General features: G+C 36.2%; 1 protein-coding gene across 2 annotated transcripts; it reads left to right on the forward strand.

Annotated features, from left to right (window-relative positions):
- The first annotated feature begins 1891 nt into the window (after window positions 1-1891).
- Window positions 1892-15471, forward strand: LOC137966047 (E3 ubiquitin-protein ligase UPL4). Of its 2 annotated transcripts, none has more exons than XM_068812504.1 (17): window positions 1892-2090; window positions 2385-3004; window positions 3100-3210; window positions 4759-4875; window positions 5028-5183; window positions 5305-5466; window positions 8095-8244; window positions 8326-8447; window positions 9323-10358; window positions 11143-12366; window positions 12509-12739; window positions 12847-12951; window positions 13596-13676; window positions 13755-13823; window positions 13906-14034; window positions 14122-14205; window positions 15126-15471. In XM_068812504.1, exons 2-17 carry the CDS (start codon window positions 2426-2428, stop codon window positions 15189-15191), a joined length of 4422 nt encoding a protein of 1473 aa, XP_068668605.1. In that variant the 5' UTR covers window positions 1892-2090; window positions 2385-2425; the 3' UTR covers window positions 15192-15471. The 2 variants fall into 2 exon arrangements, with proteins under 2 accessions (XP_068668605.1, XP_068668606.1); XM_068812505.1 differs by having other exon boundaries at window positions 13596-13673.
- The last annotated feature ends 3651 nt before the right edge of the window (window positions 15472-19122 follow it).

Consider the following 19122-nt stretch of genomic DNA (forward strand, 5'->3'; position numbering starts at 1 on the left):
CAAGACAAGATACCTGCATGACTGTAACACATTACCTTGATGAAATTTACATGTAGGATTAACACTTAGTTGTTTGGTATTCTCAAAGCTTATACATAAAGTCCAAGTTCAATATTTTTTTACTTAGGACCGGTGTGGGTGGCGAAATACCAACTAAATGAAGGTTCACATCTGTAAGACACTTGTCATCGAAAGCTATAATGTAGTAGTTGCTCGAACCTTATTTTTTAATTTTTTTTGTCTTTTCAAAAAAATTGTCAGTTTTTTTCTTCAAAATTTTAAAATGTGGGGAATGCTATCCTTTTAAACATTGAAAAAATAAACACGTGCACAGACATGTTAAAATAAAATTCTAGTATGTAAAAAAAATTTCTCCTAACATCTGGGGTCACGATGTAGTCATGTCACTAGACAAATGTGCAATCCATTTAAATCATTTGTCAATTTTTTTAAAAATTTTAAAAGGTGGGGAATGCTATTTTTAAAAAATTGAAAAAAACACATGCGTGCACAAACATGATAAAATAAAATTCTTATAACATATAAAATAATTCTCACATAACATCTAGGTTAACGATGCAGTCATGTCACCAAAAAAATGTGCAATCTAGTTTTAAAATTTGGCATAGTTATTGTTTTCAGAAGAAGATCTCATAGTCATAATTGATGTAATTTATTTGTTTTCTACATAATTATGGGTGAAATGTTCTTTCCAAACACCTATTTGTTATCATGTTGGCTTTACTATCTACGAGTTATTTCATAGTTTCATGAAAATCACTAGAGAAAGCAAAAATGAGTGAGGAATGTACCCATATAAGTCTATTATAATAATTTGAAGTCATCTCCGGTTCCCTTACTTCAGGCATTACATTATAAATTAAAGAGTAAAGGCCTGTTTGGAGCCCACATAAAAGAAAAGAAAAAAATGGGAGAGAAAGGTATTTTTTAGTTGTTTGGCTGTAGAGAATCATTGAGAGAAAAAAAATAAGGAAGAAAATTATTTTTTCTCTTATAGTTAATAATTTTTCTCTCACAAAATGATGGAATTTGGAGAGAAAATAAAAGAAATAGAAACTTGAGATAAATTTTAATTCATTAAAATTTTAAAATTTTCTTTTCATTTTTCACTTGTTTTCAAACAAGATAAACTATATTTCTCTTCTGATTTCTCTCTTATTTTCCATGGGCCTCCGAACGATTCTCTCTCCACTTTCTGTATTCTAAACATAGCCTAAAAGATGGGATTGCTTTGCCTCTTGGAGTAGGATTCAAATGGACCTCTCTTTTGAGAGAACGATTCTCGTACTCCAAATTAATCCTCTTTTGAGTAAACTAACATGTGATAATCAATTGAATTAGTAAAGCTCATATAAAAAATCAAAGGAAAATCATGAAATGAGGATGATCTTACTTGGGGTTACACGACTTTAGATTTGGGGTTCAATTGGCCCCAATAAAATACGAGTGAGGGTCACCTGAGTTCAAAAGGTGGACTCAGGTGAGACTCAGATTCGTTGAGAATAGAAGAGGCGATTCTAACCCAATGCCTAAATCCAAAGTCGACCTGTCTCTAACACATGGTTGTGCCTATCTATTTATTTGGTTTGTTTATATTCAAGGGTGTTGCTCGTCTTGGGCCCACTCTAGGGAAAAAAAGAAAAAGAAACAGAATAAATCGTACTTTTAGCATCGACCTAATATATATTCATTTTTGTAGTTGCCCTTTGGACGATCCACACCGTTGGCCCATTCATCCGTGGAATCCTTGTATCTTGTTCCAATCGAGGGTAGAGATCAATATACGCTACGCAGAGGGGCCACCGGCCCTTGGCGGTCTCTCTTCCTTCCGTCGTTCGCGTTTCTTTTAGAACTCGGACTAGAGCCCGGTCTCTGAAATAGAGCATCGTACGAGTCCAATCGCCGATCATCAGCTTCGCTCGTAGACTTCTGCCGGCCAGAAAAAAGGCAAAACCCTACTCCCGAGAAAACAGCTTCACTCGAGACTTCAAAGTCGGTTTGCATTTCTTATCGGCTCCTAAAGTTGATCTGTTTCGCTACTGCGATTCTTTCTTTCCTCCGGGCAAAAGGTTTTTTTTTTTTTTTTTTTCTGTTTAGTTCTTTTATAAGTATTTGTGGCAGTTTTTTTCTATATATCTTTATTGTGCTTTGCATGATTTTTATTTTTACTTTGAGTGGATTTTTTTTTTTTTTTTTGGAAATGTCTCGTTTTCCTCTCTAGACTTCATTTGTATGTATGATTGATATTGGATACGAGAGAGTAGGTTATGCAGATGATTATATGCTCCTAGTTCCTTAATTTGATTTGGAAGAAATTTATATAGAAATTATTTATGATTGTTTGTGTGTACTTGAGAAAGTAGGGGAACGAGTGTTTCTGGAAGGAGAAAGCGAAACGTTTTGCATGGAAAACCGGGGTCGGAAGCGCACGGAGTTGCTGGAGCAATTACCGGCTGATAAACGAGCCTGCAGTCTGCCCGATCATCGCCCTAGTACTTCCTCACTACTTCCTTCCACTTCTGAAGCTCCAGACTGCGAGATGGAAACTTCTTCATCTGCTTCTGTCTCTGGCCGATCAGACAAGGATTCGGCTTATGGTTCATGCGATTCCGATGGGCCTGATCATGATTATAATCCTCGAAATTCAGCCGAAACTAAGGCTAAGTTTAAGAGGATACTCTCGGCATTATCAGACGAGGCTGGACCTAGCAGCCAACTAGCAGCTCTGACAGAGCTCTGTGATGTCTTGCTGCTTTGTACAGAGAGTTCGTTGTCCAGTTTCTCGTGGGAAACATTTGTTCCAATTCTGGTTACCTTGGCAAAGCATGATAGCAATCCAAACATCATGCTTTTTGCAGTTAGGGCCCTGGCGTACCTGTGTGATGTAATGCCAAGGTCTGCAATGTACCTTGTTCGCTATGATGCTGTTCCAGCGCTAGTTGCACCGTTGTTGGGTATAGAGTATTTGGATGTAGCTGAACAGGTATAATTGTGATTTGCCGCTATTAATTTATTTACTCTTTTAATAATTATTTAAACAGTATTTATTGATATCAAATCTTTTGTGTGTCAACTTAGTGTCTGCAAGCACTGGAGAAGATCACTCGTGTTCATCCAGCCTCATGCTTACAAGCAGGGGCAATTATGGCTGTATTAAATTACATCGATTTCTTCTCTCCAAGCATTCAGGTGAGATTTAACTAAGTCTGTTCTAACTCTTTTTCTGCTTTTAGTTTCATTGGTTATGTGAGTTTTTTTTTTTTTTTGACAATTCATTCCACTACGCTTTTAGTGATTGCAGCTATAGGATCTTACATGGTTAACTGTTATCACTTACCCCCTCATTTAGTCGTGTCTATGAATTAAATCTTTATAAAAATGAATCATTTCGTTGTTACCCTACTTGCCTTTAACATGATCCCCTCATTAGTTATTCAAAGAAAAAATTGTCTGCATTTAAAAGCTACTGGGTTGGTAACTATATAGATTTCTTTTCTGTTTATTTTTGCTAGATTGAACCTGGAATTGTTGAAGATGGTTTATTCAATGTCATTACTGGTGTTTGAAATGAATGCTTCACCATCAGGATTTAGCCACATTTTTAAAGAAGATTTCTGATGTTGCTGACTGTAATTTTGTTTCTTGGTCTCGTGTACTAAGATATGCCAATTGTACTGCAGACAAGCTAGCTAAGAATGGGGTTGATTGCCTACATGTTGTTGTTTGTGATCATCCTGAAAAACTTTAATATGCGTTTTAGTTGTTGTGGTCGATGTGTATTGGATTTTCAAATACCTCTTATGGTGCTCCATACCAATAGGGGGGACCATGGTTACTAATTCTTGATTCCACTCCTTCACAGTTTCTTTATCGAGTTCATCCAGGCAGGGATGGACAAACCAATAAGATTCTGTTTAGATAAACACTTTTTTTCCTCTTTAAATTAATTTTCAGAAATGAAATTTAAGTGCCTTATAAAAGAAATTTATTCTTTCTCAAACTATTTATATTCAAAAGAGAGTAGTGGTAACATTTATTTTGAAAATGTTGAGAATATTATCAAGAGGAAAGATAATGAATAGAAGTTTCATATATCATATTAGACTGTTAGTTTGTGCTTTATATTCATTTGGGTAGTGTCATTGGATTTCCTGGTGAAAGAGAAACTTGGGCCGGATGAAAAATATATTACTTTGATTCATTCGGACCTGGTAATGTGTAACATCTATTCTAAAACAGATAAAACCTGGGGAAAAATGATGCTGAAGTTACATTTGATTTGTTTAGACATGTCAGTGTGCATTGGCTTGTAATCTGAGACACATAATTTCCTTGAGATAGATACGAGTTTCTTTCTGTAACTCAAATTTGCAAACAAACTAGTTTTATATATTAACTGATTTGCAAGCCGAAGATTGAACTGACCTTTCATTTTTCTTTTTTTCTGTTTCTTTGTAAGGTCTTGAAGAGTTAAATGTGTTCCATAAGTATCTTTGAGAAACCATACATTGAAGTCCTTGGGTTTGCTTACTAGTGCATGTTGCTCTTCTACTTTCATTTGTGCATGTATCCTCTTTATTTTTCTATTATATGCGTATATAAATCGTACTTAAGCTCAACTTAGAGGATCTGTTTTATTCATTCATTTATTGAAGTACTTCTTTGATGGCCATAAAATATGTTGTAGGCCTGATGCAATAGACTGTACAAGACTGATCTGGTGTTGTTCATCCTCAGAATGTGGCACTTTCTACTGTTGCAAATATATGCAAGAAGCTTCCTTCTGATAGTTCATCATATGTCATGGAGGCCATTCCTATTTTATGTAATCTTCTGCAATATGAAGATCAAAAGGTATATGGCACTGCTTGGATTGGGTATCTTCTAATATTTTTTACATATCTTTTCTGTCTTCCTTCCTACAAATGTATTGAACATGTTATAACTTGCTTTTAAGTGCTTAATTTTGTTTTTTTGGTTTGGTTTGGTCTTGTTTTATTTTGCAGCTTGTGGAGAATGTTGTACTGTGCTTGATAAGAATAGTGGAGGGTTTAAGTGATAGTTCTGAGACACTGGATGAACTTTGCAAGCATGGTCTAATTGAACAATCAAGAAACCTTACTATAAATGGTCGAATGACACTGAGCCGCCCAACTTACACTGTATGTGGTTCTTAAAATTCATGATCTTGTTCTGAATAGTATCTTGCTGGTCACTTCTTGCTTGATTGTTTTGTTTTAGTTGACATGTTTGGTTCTGCTGTGCTTTTTACATGAATTGCAGGGGTTGATTGGGATGTTGTCTAGACTTGCTTCTCATTCTTCTGTGGCAGTTAGAACTCTTTTTGAGCTGAATATAAGCAGTGCACTGAGAAATATTCTGCTAGTGACTGACTTAGCTCCAGTGACACCTTTTCCAGACAGTGGTGAAACTGACTCCTCTCAGGTTCTAAGCTAGCTCAGTTCTTTTTTTTTTTGGTTTTTTTATTTACTGGTGAAATATGTTTCCATGGAGAGGCTTGATTCTAGAACTTCTGTAAATTTCATGTGAAGTTTTCTTCTTACATCCATATCTAGATTTCAGTCCCCACAATAATAGCATAACTGAGTTGCCTATTACTGTTCTAGTTGTGCATGTGGTGATGTATACGGGGATTCAGATGCTGGTTTTATATGCCACTTTTATTTGGACATAAATCAAAATGCATAACCCTCTATATTTGGATGTTGTGTTTTTGCTGTCTGTTTGGTCTCATGTTCTGCCTTTTCTCAACCTGTCTTCGGCCTCCCCTCCTTTTGATGAGAGTTCCTTTCAGCCAACCACATAGTAACCAGTGGTCCACGAAAGCCGTCACATCTAGCCTTTAGCTAATTGATGCTATTTCTGATTTCTTTTTTTGATAAAGATGTAATAACAATATTTGATCACAAATTGATCCAGGCTCTGGTGTGCACTGTCATCTTAGATCAGAAATCTTTTTGTTCGTCCAACTAAACAGACATGTTTGAAATGAATTATGGCAATATTCTCTGAATATAGTTGCTTCCTTTCTTAATAAAATCATCAGTATTCAGAAAAAAATAAAATAGTGGTCTTAATGGCCTGTTTCTTATGTAGCATCCTGATATAATTTCTTGGCAAAAACTAAACACTACAATGCTGAGCATGAGTCTTCATTTGAACTTTTGTTTTTAAAATTCATTTTTGGGTGAGAATAATGTCTTCATTTGAATTGTGATTTATAGCTTTTTAAATTTTAGTCATAGCTGCAAATTTCAAAGTAGCCTCACAAAGGCAGTGCCCCTGAAGAGGACAAAATAGGTTTCCTGTTGTGGTTATCCTAGTGGAATATCTGTGAATCTAGCAGCTAAGAGGAGAGATGAGTTTGTTGATTGAGTTATACAAAGTAGGTTAAAAAAAGAAATAGCCAATAAAAAAGGAAATCTATTTTTGCTTACTCGTAGAACTGTTTTTCCGACTAGAGGAAGATTTTTTAATAAATTGATGATATTTTTTTTATTTTCAAAATCAAGGTCCTCGGTGAGGGTAATGTCTTCAGTTGTGTTTCTTCAAATTCCTTTTTTAACTCAGTTTGGGCAACCTTATTTGAGTAAGAAGCTTGATATCCTTACTCTCATCTTAGAAATAGCCATATTTATTTTATTTTCTGGAATTTGTGAAAAAACCCCAATTTTGTTTGTAAAATTCATGTTCTCTTGCTGGTATCCTTTTGTAAAAGAAAAAACTGCTAGTAACAAAGTCATTTCTTCACCTGGAAAAACTTTTTAATCATTATCTGTCTGTGGATACTATCTTTAGCAGGTATGTTCTTGCATTAGTGAAGAAAATAGTCCTAATTGGAAATGCATATAATGTTTATGCAACTCTTTATAGAAATTAAGAAATCAGTAAAAAGTTATTTTTATCCAAGGTATAGAAGCTGCACATTTCATATGTATCTTATTGTCGCAATTTTTAAAGATATTTTTAGCACAGAACCTACAAATAAACAGAGACAGAAAAACATGTTGTTGGTTCATTGTTGCAAGTTATAAAAACCTCAAACAAGGAATAAAAGGTTATCAGTCTATATTCATTCTAATTTTTTAAACATTATGTGTTTTCTGTTCTTATTACTTAGTACTAGTGTAGGTCCTATCTAACAAATCCATGTATTTCATCCAGACTGTGAAAAAACACAGCAATAAGATAAGATTCTCAGGCAAATAAGAAAAGGCGACTGGAGACCTCTATGTAATGCATTTCATTGGTGACAAAGTGAAGGGTGGCAATGACTGGAAACCCTTCTTGTAAAAATAAAATTTAATAATAGCCTATTGGTTTGATATCATTGTATAAAACTGAGGGATCTACTGTCATCACAAAGCACATGGTACCTCCACTTTCTTTAGGGCTCATTTCTAATCTTAAACACATCATTGGATGTCAGTTTGTAAGCTCAATCCATTCTTTGTGTGAAGCAGCTTCAAGGTTGTACATGCCCATGATTCCTTTTTACTTGCAACCCCAAATAAGTTGGAATTAAGTGGAAAAGTGACCCTTGTTCTCTATATAACTAATTTTGCTTATTTAAAACACACTAGGTTGTAGGAACACTATCAACAGAAAAAGGAGAAAGTAAGGAGTTCTGCCCAGCTGCATATTCTATAGATGATTCTAACTGTTTTATCTTTTTCTGTAACTAAATAAACGAATACGATACTTCTTTTCATCTAAATTAGATAGCCATTTGTCAAAGGTGGAGAGATTCTCTCTCATCAGTAATTCTTCTGGTTTTTATTTAAATTATGTCCTGACAATTTATGGGACTCTGGAACGTATAGCCATTCTTGACCTTCCTAAAGATTGGCACAGAAGATGAACCTTTGATCTTATGATGATTGTTAGACAATCAATTGGAAGAATCTTAAAGTTTATTAAACCCTTAATTTGATGATTTACATTGCTTTCTTAAAAAATCGCAAAGTTTGGGATGGATTTCTTTTAGTTTCCGGAGATTGTGTGCTTACTTTAGACTGAATGAGTCAGAGATCTCAGTTTCCCACTTGTCAGGTCCATGAAGCCCTTAAGTTACTAAATGCAGTTCTTCCACCTCTGGATCATGGAAATGCCGAGCCAATGCAGGATAAGGATAAGACGTTAATAGAAAAACCTGAGCTTCTGGATAATTTTGGGAAGGAAATCTTTCCTGCTCTTGTTGAGGTATATTTTTTGGTGCAAAGCAATACTATTCCGGCCTTTTCTTGAAGATGGTGTAAAATATATCATTATAATTATGTGCAGGTTGTTAATTCTGGTGCAAGTTCATATGTATTTTATGGCTGCCTTTCTGTTATAAACAAGTTAGTTTATTTCAGCAGCACAGATGCACTTCTTGACTTGCTGAAGAGGACCAACATTGCCAGGTAAGAAGCTGACTTTTTGTTAGCTTGTTGTTGCTAACTTTGATGGTTGGAGATGCATTACTTTCAAAGACTAACCATAGGTAATAATACTTTCAAGGGATACTGAGCTGTGTACTAGTAAGTGATGCACTTTCTTTTTTAGTTGACTTTGATAGTAAAGGGCTACATTCTCAGCATGCCTGATTATGGCCTGCTGAACCAGGATCACCCAGCTGATAAGCTACAGTTTTTAACTAGTTTTTTTTTTTTTTTTTTGGAACTGTTCAATTGGTGGGATTTTCGGTCTTGGATGTAGACTACTTTCTAGGTGTACCTAGCTATGGGTACTTGTAAATGATGCACCTTTCTTGTGTAGTACGGTTGCATGGCTGGAGTTGTTTGATCCTTATCTAATGTTTTAAAATTGGTTTTAGGTTCATAAAAAAAAGGTTTAGGATTTTAAACCAATGTGGATTATTTCCACTAACACCCTCATGTCTATGCCTAAATAAATAGATGATGGGCTTGAGAGCTGGACTACGTTACTGAGGCACACTGTAGGCCCTATAGGCCCTACAGAACAAAGTCCCTACTTTAGTACCATGTTAAAGTTAGTTTTTTTTCTGATAACCACACATTTTGCCAAACTCAAATCAATGTGAGATCAATCCCATTAACAAGTTGGATGGATTTAGAAAAAAACTATAGCATTACAGTTTGAGTCAGTGCATACCAGTGGTTGTCTTTTTAGAACTATTCAATTAATGTGATTTTCAGTGTAGCTCACTATGCCTGCAGAACATTATTGTCTTTGGTGGTTTTCACAAAATTTTATTTATTTATTTAAATAGAGTATTGCTTGAGTTCATCATGATCTTCAAGTTTTATGTTGGCAGTTTTTTGGCTGGTGTTTTTGCTCGGAAGGATCGGCATATACTGGTATCAGCCTTGAAGACTACAGAACTTCTCATGAAAAAGCTACCTGGTTTACTTTTAAATGCTTTTGTAAAAGAGGGTGTTCTATATGCAATTGATGCACTTCAAGTACCTGACAGATGTTCACGATTGATAGTTCAAAAGTCAGAAAATAGTCAAAACTCCTTTGGAACAAATCAGAGAACAGGTGGCACTATGAAGGACGTGCCAAAATGCTTGTGTTATGCATTTGATGTCCGTAGGCCTTCCGTATCACTAGAATCAGGCACTTGTAAAATTGAAACGGTTACTGTTCAAGGTGTAGCCAAGTACGTAAAGGCAACTTACTTTACTGGAGCATCTGATAACTCTGATTTTGGATTATCTGAGATTCTTCAAAGGCTGAGGACTCTTTCGGCAGCTTTAAATAGTCACATGAATTCTGTAACAGCTGGTGATGAATGTTCTCAGCATGATATACTACTAAAGATAATGATGGAGATCAATAATAGAGGGGACCCCTTGTCAACTTTTGAGTTCATTGAAAGTGGTATTGTAAGGTCATTAGCAGATTATCTGTCCGGTGGCATGTATAGGGGTGGTGAGATGGATCATCTTGTCTTACTCAAGAGGTTCCAGCTATTCGCTAGGGTCTCTCTGTTATCTAAGGGTGCAGAGTTGGGACAAACACCCCTAATGTTCTTAATACGGAAGCTTCAAAGTGCATTGTCTCTCTGTTCACTGGACCATTTCCCAGTTATTCATAGCCATGCTTCCAAGTCAAGAAATTATTACGCTAATATTCCATCTGGCCACTACACAAAGTATCCCTGTTTGAAAGTGCGGTTTGTGAAAGGTGAAGGGGAGAAGACCCTGTTATGTGATTATTCTCAAGATATACTGCTGGTGGAACCGTTTACTTCTTTGGATGATATTGAAGGTTTTTTGTGGCCAAAAGTAAGCTCTTCAAAGGCTGAAGTGAGAGATGCTGGAAACAGAGATGAAAAGTCCATGGAGGTATACTTTTCTGCTTTGTTGGTGTTTCTTTTATATTGGTTGGTTCAAATTTCTCTAACTCAGAAAGGTGGCCTTTCTCGCTATGATTAAATCATACAAAATGATAATAAAGGAGCCACCACACATTTCCTTTAGAATTTCATGGGTGCACCAAAAGTGTTCAACATACATCTATTCCTTCTGAGACATAATATGCTATATTATCTTTCTCCTTGATTTGCTTACTGATTTCAGGATCAGAGTAGAGTCATCCAGGTATATTTCTTCTGTTATAAAAGGACAACAGTATCCTTATATTGTTCCTATAATATGGGTCTATGACCCACTAGTTTAATGTGGAAAATATTTTGTGCTATATCTAATTAACACACCTCATCTTAAAATGGTAACACCAATTTTTAGCATGGGTGATCAACTGTTTTTTTTTTAAAATTTTACATGAAGCTTTTTGAGGATGTTGAGTGTGCCAAATTATATTTAAAAGGGTGGGAGCACAATTTAATATGGAGCCTAATAGATGTACCTAAAGAGGATGGTGCATGCTTATGTTTAAAGGTGAACCCACTGCTTTAAGATCACATAGATTAGGTTGACTGCATTAAAGTAGTGGGATTTTATCGTAGAAGGGATGTAATGACCTTTTAAAATGGTTACTTTTGTCTTTTGCAAGGATGAGGATAGCAAGGAGGTGGGATAACTTCACAGTCATTTTTCTTCAAGCACTTTTACTTGATTTGCTTGTAAGGATAAAATTGCTTATAGACAGTATGTGATTTTTCTGCAGAAATTGAAGATTGACAGTTCGGCAGATGTATGTCAGGAAATTTTTGATATGATGGAAACAATTCCGAGTGAATCAAGCTCAGTTGACTCTGACCGAAAAACAAAATTAAACTTTTTCTTGGCAGGGAAACAGCTGGCTCGTTCATTAACTATCTATCAATCAATTCTTCAAGAACAAGTGAGAGATGTGCATGAAATGACCACAGGTCCACGGTTTTGGAATGAAATATATACACTGACCTATAAAAAAGCTGCAGAAGTAGGATGTAGTGATCAGGAAGAATATCTTCCTAATGGCAGCAGTACTGATTCATCATTGAAGAAACTTCCTTTTTCCTCTAGAATATTGGTTGACAAGCTGCCATGCAACTTGGACAAGACTAATCCTGCGTATGATATATTGGTCTTGCTAAAAGTTTTGGAAGGACTGAATAAGCATGCCTTCCATCTAATGTATCATGACAGGAGTGTAGCTTTTGCAGAAGGGAGAATAAATGACTTTGACGAATTGAAGGAGACAATTCCTACTGTTCCACAAGTAGAGTTCCTGAGCAATAAGCTCACAGAAAAGCTTGAACAGCAAATACGGGATCCCTTGGCTGTTTCTATAGGTGGGATGCCTGTTTGGTGTGGCCAGCTGATTGCTGCTTGTCCATTCCTGTTTTCTTTTGAGGCTAGAAGGAAGTACTTCCGTTTGGCTGCTTTTGGTCCCTCACATGTTCAGCTCATCTCACACCATCAGAGAAGTAGTAACAGCAATTCAAATACCTCAAATAGGAGGCAGTCTCACTCCTCTGGTATGCCACGGGAGAGGTTTCAAGTCTGCCGAGATAATATTATGGAATCTGCTTCTCAAATGATGGATTTATATGCAAGCAGTAATGTGATTCTCGAGGTTGAATACAAGGAAGAAGTTGGGACTGGTCTTGGTCCGACAATGGAGTTCTATACTTTAATTAGCCATGAGTTTCAGAAGGCTGGGTTGGGGATGTGGAGAGAAGACCATGGTTCTCTTAGTGAGGGTTCACATGGGTTTGTCACTGCCTCATTTGGGTTGTTCCCCCGCCCATGGCCAGCTACATCAAGTGTTTGTAAAGGGGTTGAGTTCTGTGAAGTAATTAAGAAGTTTGCCCTGCTTGGGCAGATTGTTGCGAAGGCTGTTCAAGATGGAAGGGTATTGGACCTACCTATTTCCAGGGCTTTCTATAAACTGGTACTTGGCCAGGTATGATCTAACGTGCATGGAGTGTCTTCTGCTGTTGTTTCAATATATTTTTTTAATCTTTTTTAATGCTATGGTTCTAGATAATATGTATGACAATTTATCTGTAAAGATTGATCATGATAACCACTTTTTTTCCTTCCAGGAGCTTGATATCTATGACATCCTTTTGTTTGATCCTCAACTTGGGAGGACTTTGCTAGAGTTTCAAGCTCTTGCTAACAAGAAGAAGTTTCTAGGTTCCATTTCTCCGGGAAGCTCTAGCATTCCAGACAACTTATGTTTCCATGATACCAGTATTGAGGATCTTTGCCTTGATTTTACTCTTCCTGGCTACTCTGACTATAAGCTCGCCTGTGGACATGACTATAACATGGTAACAGGGTTCTCTACATTAATGTTTTTTATTGCTTATTTGACAATTTATGTTCACGCCCTGAATCAAAACTTATGATAATTGTTTCTCTTTACAAATTTCTCCAGGTAAATATCAATAACTTGGCTGATTATGTTTCTCTGGTTGTGGATGCCACTGTAAGAAGTGGAATTATCAGACAATTAGAAGCTTTCAAGTCAGGATTCAATCAGGTCTGACACTACAAACCTCTTTGTTCTTGTACTTGTGTGTTGGTGAAGGGAATGGAGAAAGTAACTGTGATTGTTAAGAGTGAAAAGCTGTAGGTTCTGATTGATTTCTTACTTTACACATTATGAGTCCTTTATGTCTTTGCTGAAAAATGTGGTGCAAAAGTCAGAAGCTTAACATTATCCAATCTTTTGTTTTATTAACTAAAAAGTGTAGAAATAAGTATCTTGTGGATCTTGTGGACAAGGCGTTTTCTGCTATGAAATTCTTTTTTGCTGTCACTGAACTTTCATTTGCAAAGTATTGGAGTTACCGACTTGGACCATTGTACCTTTTAATGAGACCACTCCTTGGGATCTCTCTGAAGAAAATGATTTGGAGAAATGAAAATTCATCTTCGTAGTGCTTTGTTTAAGTTATGAAAAGATAGGTGCTTATGCTTTTAATGAATCAATAATGATAGAAGAATGCATCACATAGTGAAATATGATCTGATACAGAGACTTGAAGACTCATTCTAGTTTGTTATATTTCTTCCTTCATTTACTGAGATATTTTCTTCATTAAGCCATATAACTATTGTCATAGGTTCTTTCATGGTTTACTCACCTTTTAGATATTATATGGTGCTTTGTCTCTTTGGCAGGTGTTTTCATTGACAACTCTTCAGATGTTTACAGAGGATGAAATTGAGCGTTTATTATGTGGTGAAAAAGATACATGGGTTGTAAGTTTCATAGTTTCTTTTCTATTATCTTTAATTTTTTAATTTCAGTCATCTGATGATCATTTTGATCTGTTGCAGTCTGGTGAGCTTTTAGATCATGTAAAATTTGACCATGGTTACACAGCTAGCAGCCCGCCTATTGTCTCTGTTAGTGATTTATCCACTCTTATCTTTTTGTTCTTTATTAATTTTTTTGGCTCCATGAAACATACATTCTTTTATGTTGCAGTTGTTAGAAATTATTGAAGAGTTTGAATGTGATCAACGACGAGCATTTTTGCAGTTTGTTACAGGAGCTCCTCGCCTCCCTCCTGGAGGCTTGGCAGCTCTGAACCCAAAACTGACTATTGTTCGGAAGGTCTGCTTTTCCTTATTCATTACTTATGTTTTAATCTTCATCTGTAAGTACTTCTTGATCTCTGACTTCTGTTCTTTGATCTTTTAGCATTTCCATGATTCTGTTGATGGGGACCTACCAAGTGTTATGACCTGTGCTAATTATCTGAAGCTTCCTGCTTATTCTTCGAAGGTGAGCCTTACTAGCCCGTATAATAATCATACTTAAGTGGATCAGGTACTCTCTTGCTCATGAAACTTGTTGGATTTCTCATGTGATTTCTTGTGCAATGTTGACTCATAAATTATTTAAGGTCATTCCTTGTTTAGCAATATATAGTTTTGAATTATGTTTGGAACTTAATAAGATGCAACTTGAGTAGACGAGTCTTTCAAAGAGATCTAAAGGCGTTCTAACATGTACTCCTTTCCAAGCAAGCTCAAAAAGTTAAAATGAGGGGAGAGATTAATAGAAGTTTGTGGCCTTGTGCTAAAAAAAAAAGTCAATTTTGCTTGAATTTGGCCGAGTTGTCCTGAGTTGGCCCTCCCGTGGTGCCTAGTCCTGTATTTAGTAGCTTCTGATGTCTCTATTCATATTATTTGGGAAAGATATGCTTGTGAGGGCATTTTTGTCATGAAGAGTAATAGTAGAGACAGTAATCTTAGTTACTAAAAAAAAAAAAAAGAGGACTAAGTGAAAGAATTGGAGACAACAGAAAGCTGAGTAAAATCAGCTGGTCGGACTGGCATTTCCAGTGGCCAATCAACATAGATTACTCATAATGTTAGTTGACTTTACTAGATAAGAATTTGGTAGAAATCGACTTAAAGTTGGGAATATAATTATAATGTGACTTTAGGAATTCCTATCGACAAAATACTGTTTCTTACAGAGGAAAACAGAAAATCGAAGAATTTGTATACAAAACTGAACCATAACTTCGAGTTTACCATTTTTTTAAAAGGTTAATCGTGTGCATACCCTTGATATGCAATGTGTACTGTATTGGTTACAGGAAGGATGTGGGGGCACTTGCATCCATGATTATGATAGCTACTTTTATGATTGCCGAGTGCTTATTGAGAACAATTATTTGCGTTATTTGGTTTCAGGAAAGGATGCGGGAGAGGCTCTTATATGCGATAACTGAAGGGCAGGGGTCCTTCCACCTTTCGTGAGCCCATTTTCATAGTGTCTGGGTGTAAATTTGTAATTATCTGATCTGTACATAGAAAGGAGACAAATTAATGAAAATTGATTTTAGAATAGCTCTCAATGGGCACAACCATGCTGGTTTTTGTGTACATACACAGCTGAAGGTGTGGTAGTTCTTTATTGATCGAAGCTGTAAATGTGTAGGTATGTACAGCTTTTAAACTTCTTGATGTATAAACTGGGAAGGATGAATCTGATGTTTCCAATGTATATAGAATAACAGCATCCATCTTGTTGCAGCCATGGATGCGCACCCAATAGGTTTTTCTGTTTCACGAGGTAACAAAACGGTTAAATCGAAAATTAGCTCTGACTAACGGATCTTTCATTAAACTATCGGCTAGGTTTATCGGGTTTCGTGCATCACAGTTTTAAGATTTGGTTGCTAGTGTTTGCTGTGGCAGGAGGTGGATTAGTTCATTGGATATAACTACAGTGGAGACACGTACCTAAAATATATGCTTGGAGGTTATTTTTAAGTAGCATAATAGTGTCTGAATCTAAAGAGTATACGATTTCTTAAACCAAGTCAGGGGAGAGAGAAAGTCACCTGTGGTTGTATTTGTATTCCATCTTGAGAATACACTTTGTTCCTCTTGCCTTCTTAAAAGTTCACCATTGAGTGACTAATACTAATCTTTCAGTGCATCCCTCTTAGAGGGCTGATCTAATTTGAAAGGTCATTTGGTGTGAAACATACTAAACGACTATCTATGCTGTCTGATCATGATCAAATATTTGAGATAGCCGTTTCGTATGTTTCACACCAAATAGTGTATATATATATTGGGTTAATCTAATACAAAAACCCATTTGGTGCGAAACAATTATCTTAGTTGTTCAATCATGATCAGCGATTTTCTCATATATATATATATATATCACCGTTTCGTTTCGTACCAAATAATTTTTTATGTTAGAATCCCTTTGAGGAGCAACCATAAAGGTTTTAATTTTCTGTAATAGATCATAATCTTCGTCTATAATAGTCAACTTCCCTTTAGGTGTATCTAAGAAGACTTCTTTTCTGATTTCTGGGTTAGGGATAGAGGCTCAATTAGCCTTGAAAAATTCTGGTTTTCCATGCAACACTTTTCTACGACGTGATTGTTCAGGCACAAAAATGAATTTTCCTATTTTGTCCCGTATTGGAGTGGAGTCACTACCACTTTTTCCTCCATCTCGACTACATGTCTTGCCACCGCTTCCTCTTTCTCTTCCTCTGCTGTAGTTTTTAGTTCCTCTTCCTTTGGGAGAAAATGGCCAAAGTTTTTACTTGTTATGGTTGAGATGTGGATCCTGAGATTGGAATCCTAGGCATGGTAACACAAACATTATTAAAAGGTTCAGTTGAAGAATTAAGTATCTGAGATTTTGCAACATCTAGATATGACTTTAAATTTGTAACGTAGATGGCAGAGACATGGGTTTCTCTTTGTTTCTCTTGAGTTATAATATTTGTTGAATATGGTTGAACAATTTTTCATTCTTGTAATAAACCTCTAAATTTGGTAAAAATGAATAAAGTTATTTTCAACCGATTTTTCTAAGTTGTTTATAAACCAACTCAAGATTAGAGTGTCTTCCTTCAACCTCTTGTTATAGGAAGGATCATCTTCACTCATAGATGGCTGAGTGAGATGCCCAACAAGATATCTAGCCATCAGGAATTGTCTAATGGATTGTGACCATAATGAGTAATTGCTTAGACCCTTGAGTGAAAGAGTGGTTATCCTCAAGAAATCTTGTTTCCTGAAATCAGCACATTCCCAACTCTTGAAAAAATTTGGGCTTCTGGCTTTGTAATAAGTAGACTAAGCCCCAATGCATCTCTCCAATGCATGTGTCGATCTCGATTTTAGTCAACAAGTTGGTGCTCTCTTTGCAAGTTTTTCTCTTTTTCATTGCTTCATGTTAGTGAGCTCGGTCAAGGTTATGGTTCGATAAGAGTTGTAATACCGACTCAAGAAATCGTGCTCTAGTTGCTCCCAACCATCAATCAATGGATAAAGAGCATCTGAATTGCTTCACAAGGAGGTCTCTATTAGTGTTGGCATTATTGTAAGCTTGAATGAAGTGGGAACTTTTGTGAGTTGGTGCATGAGAAGCATTTTGAGTGCTTGAATGTATCGATTGTAGGGTATAATGCATGCTTGAGATACTTACCCCCTTCAATTAGAAGACTACTTCAAACTGTGTTAGTGATGATCTCATGAAGAATTGGTTGTAATTGCTTTCAAAGTAAATTTGAAATACTAATCAAAGTAGAATTTGTGTTCTAAGAATTCTAAATTTTAAACTAATTCCAAATGCACTAACTGAGACTTAGTTAAATTTTGGAGCTCTCTCTTTCTCTCCCGAAATCCAAAACGTATCAAAGATTTATACAGTAACCTAATCATGTCAAGCAGATATGAGACCTTGTTCAGAAAACCAGGGGGAGTCCTGTGCTCCAGTTTTCTGCAGGAAAGCTTTGACCAATGACCGCCTCCAGGCCTTACCTGTTCGTCCTGGTCTCGGTAGTCGTCGTTTCTTCCATTGACAAGTAGACCTTCCTCTGCCTTAATGTCGAGAGAAGGACAAGAGGACGTTCTGAACCAGAGATGGTTTCACAAGCTCAAAATATCTCCTTTTTATATGAGAAATAGCCCACGAGATGATTCCTTTTTATTTTTTTTCCCTCCTAATTCCAATGCCTTGGGAGTGAATTATAGTATAGTTATGAACAGTGAGAAACGAAATAAAAATGTTTTTTTTTTTTTTTTACCGAAATGTGCACGAATGTCTGTCGGATTGATCGAGTGATTAAAGGATAAGCAAATGGGGGAGAAGGTTTTCTTCAGAGTTCAAGACTTGTTTAGACTTGTTCAGGCAAGAGATTTCGTAAATAGATGGATTTTATTCAAGACATCCATCACAGACTCGTGATCCTCATTATCCAGAAAGAAGAAAAAATGGAGTGATTAAAGAATAAGCAAATGGGGAAGAAGGTTTTCTTCAGAGTTCCAGACTTGCTTAGACTTGTTTATGCAAGAGATTTGGTAAATAGATGGATTTTGTTCAAGACATCCATCACAGACTCGTGAACCTTATCATCCAGAAAGAAGGAAAAAATGGCATGATCTGAGCTTTGTGATCCTCATCATCCAGAAAGAAGAAAAATGAAAACGAAAAGGGAATCTCGTGTACAGGTATGGGTGTCGTATATGGTCTGGCGTCTCTTAGAATTAGGTTTAGGGCATTGGCAACCTTGGACATAGGAGGAAGATCTGAGCAGAAGCAGCCAAAAGCTGGAATTTAAAAACCCGTGGCCTCTATGAAAACACTTTCTGTAAAATCTTTTTTTCATAAAAGTACATCCATATTTATATACAAAGATTACAAGTAATTTTAACCGGTCTCTCGGATCATCTCTAAAGCTGTTGTTACAGATGACTTTTTCCTCTGTTTTTACAGATATGGAGGAACTCATGTTAAAAAGTTGGTGCGTATAGATCTCTAATGCGCAACTTGCCAAGTAAGTTGTAGAAGTTCTTACTGCATACTACTTTTTGTAAGTATGTTTGCTAACTGGTCTTCAGATTTAACAAACGGAAATTGAATTATCTTTGCCTCAAGGTTTTGCTTGATGAAGTGTCGATCTACTTCCATATGTTTAGTTCGATCATGCTTAACCAAGTTATGTGAAATATCAATAGCCGCCTTGTTATCGTAAAAATAAGCCCATCTCATAATTTGGGCTAAAACCAATTTTGGTTAATAATCTCTGAGGCCAGAGTAGCTCACAAAGACCCTTAGCCATCCCACGAAACTCAGCTTCAAGACTTGATAACACTATCACCTTTTGTTTCTTACTTATCCAAGTAACTAGGTTTCCTCTAACAAACGTAAAAT

This window comes from Aristolochia californica, unplaced genomic scaffold, assembly GCF_029961685.1.
Source record: "Aristolochia californica isolate CCGP_79_NKW_82.1479 unplaced genomic scaffold, dmAriCali1.0.hap1 SCAF_5, whole genome shotgun sequence".
Taxonomy (NCBI): Eukaryota; Viridiplantae; Streptophyta; class Magnoliopsida; order Piperales; family Aristolochiaceae; genus Aristolochia; species Aristolochia californica.

Excerpts from the sequence above, each read along its gene's own strand:
- LOC137966047 (XM_068812504.1), top strand. The coding sequence starts at position 2,426 with ATGGAAAACCGGGGTCGGAAGCGCACGGAGTTGCTGGAGCAATTACCG. Across the intron at positions 12,952-13,595 it reads TCAAGTCAGGATTCAATCAG|GTGTTTTCATTGACAACTCT; the intron begins GTCTGACACTAC and ends TCTCTTTGGCAG. Across the intron at positions 14,206-15,125 it reads TTCCTGCTTATTCTTCGAAG|GAAAGGATGCGGGAGAGGCT; the intron begins GTGAGCCTTACT and ends ATTTGGTTTCAG.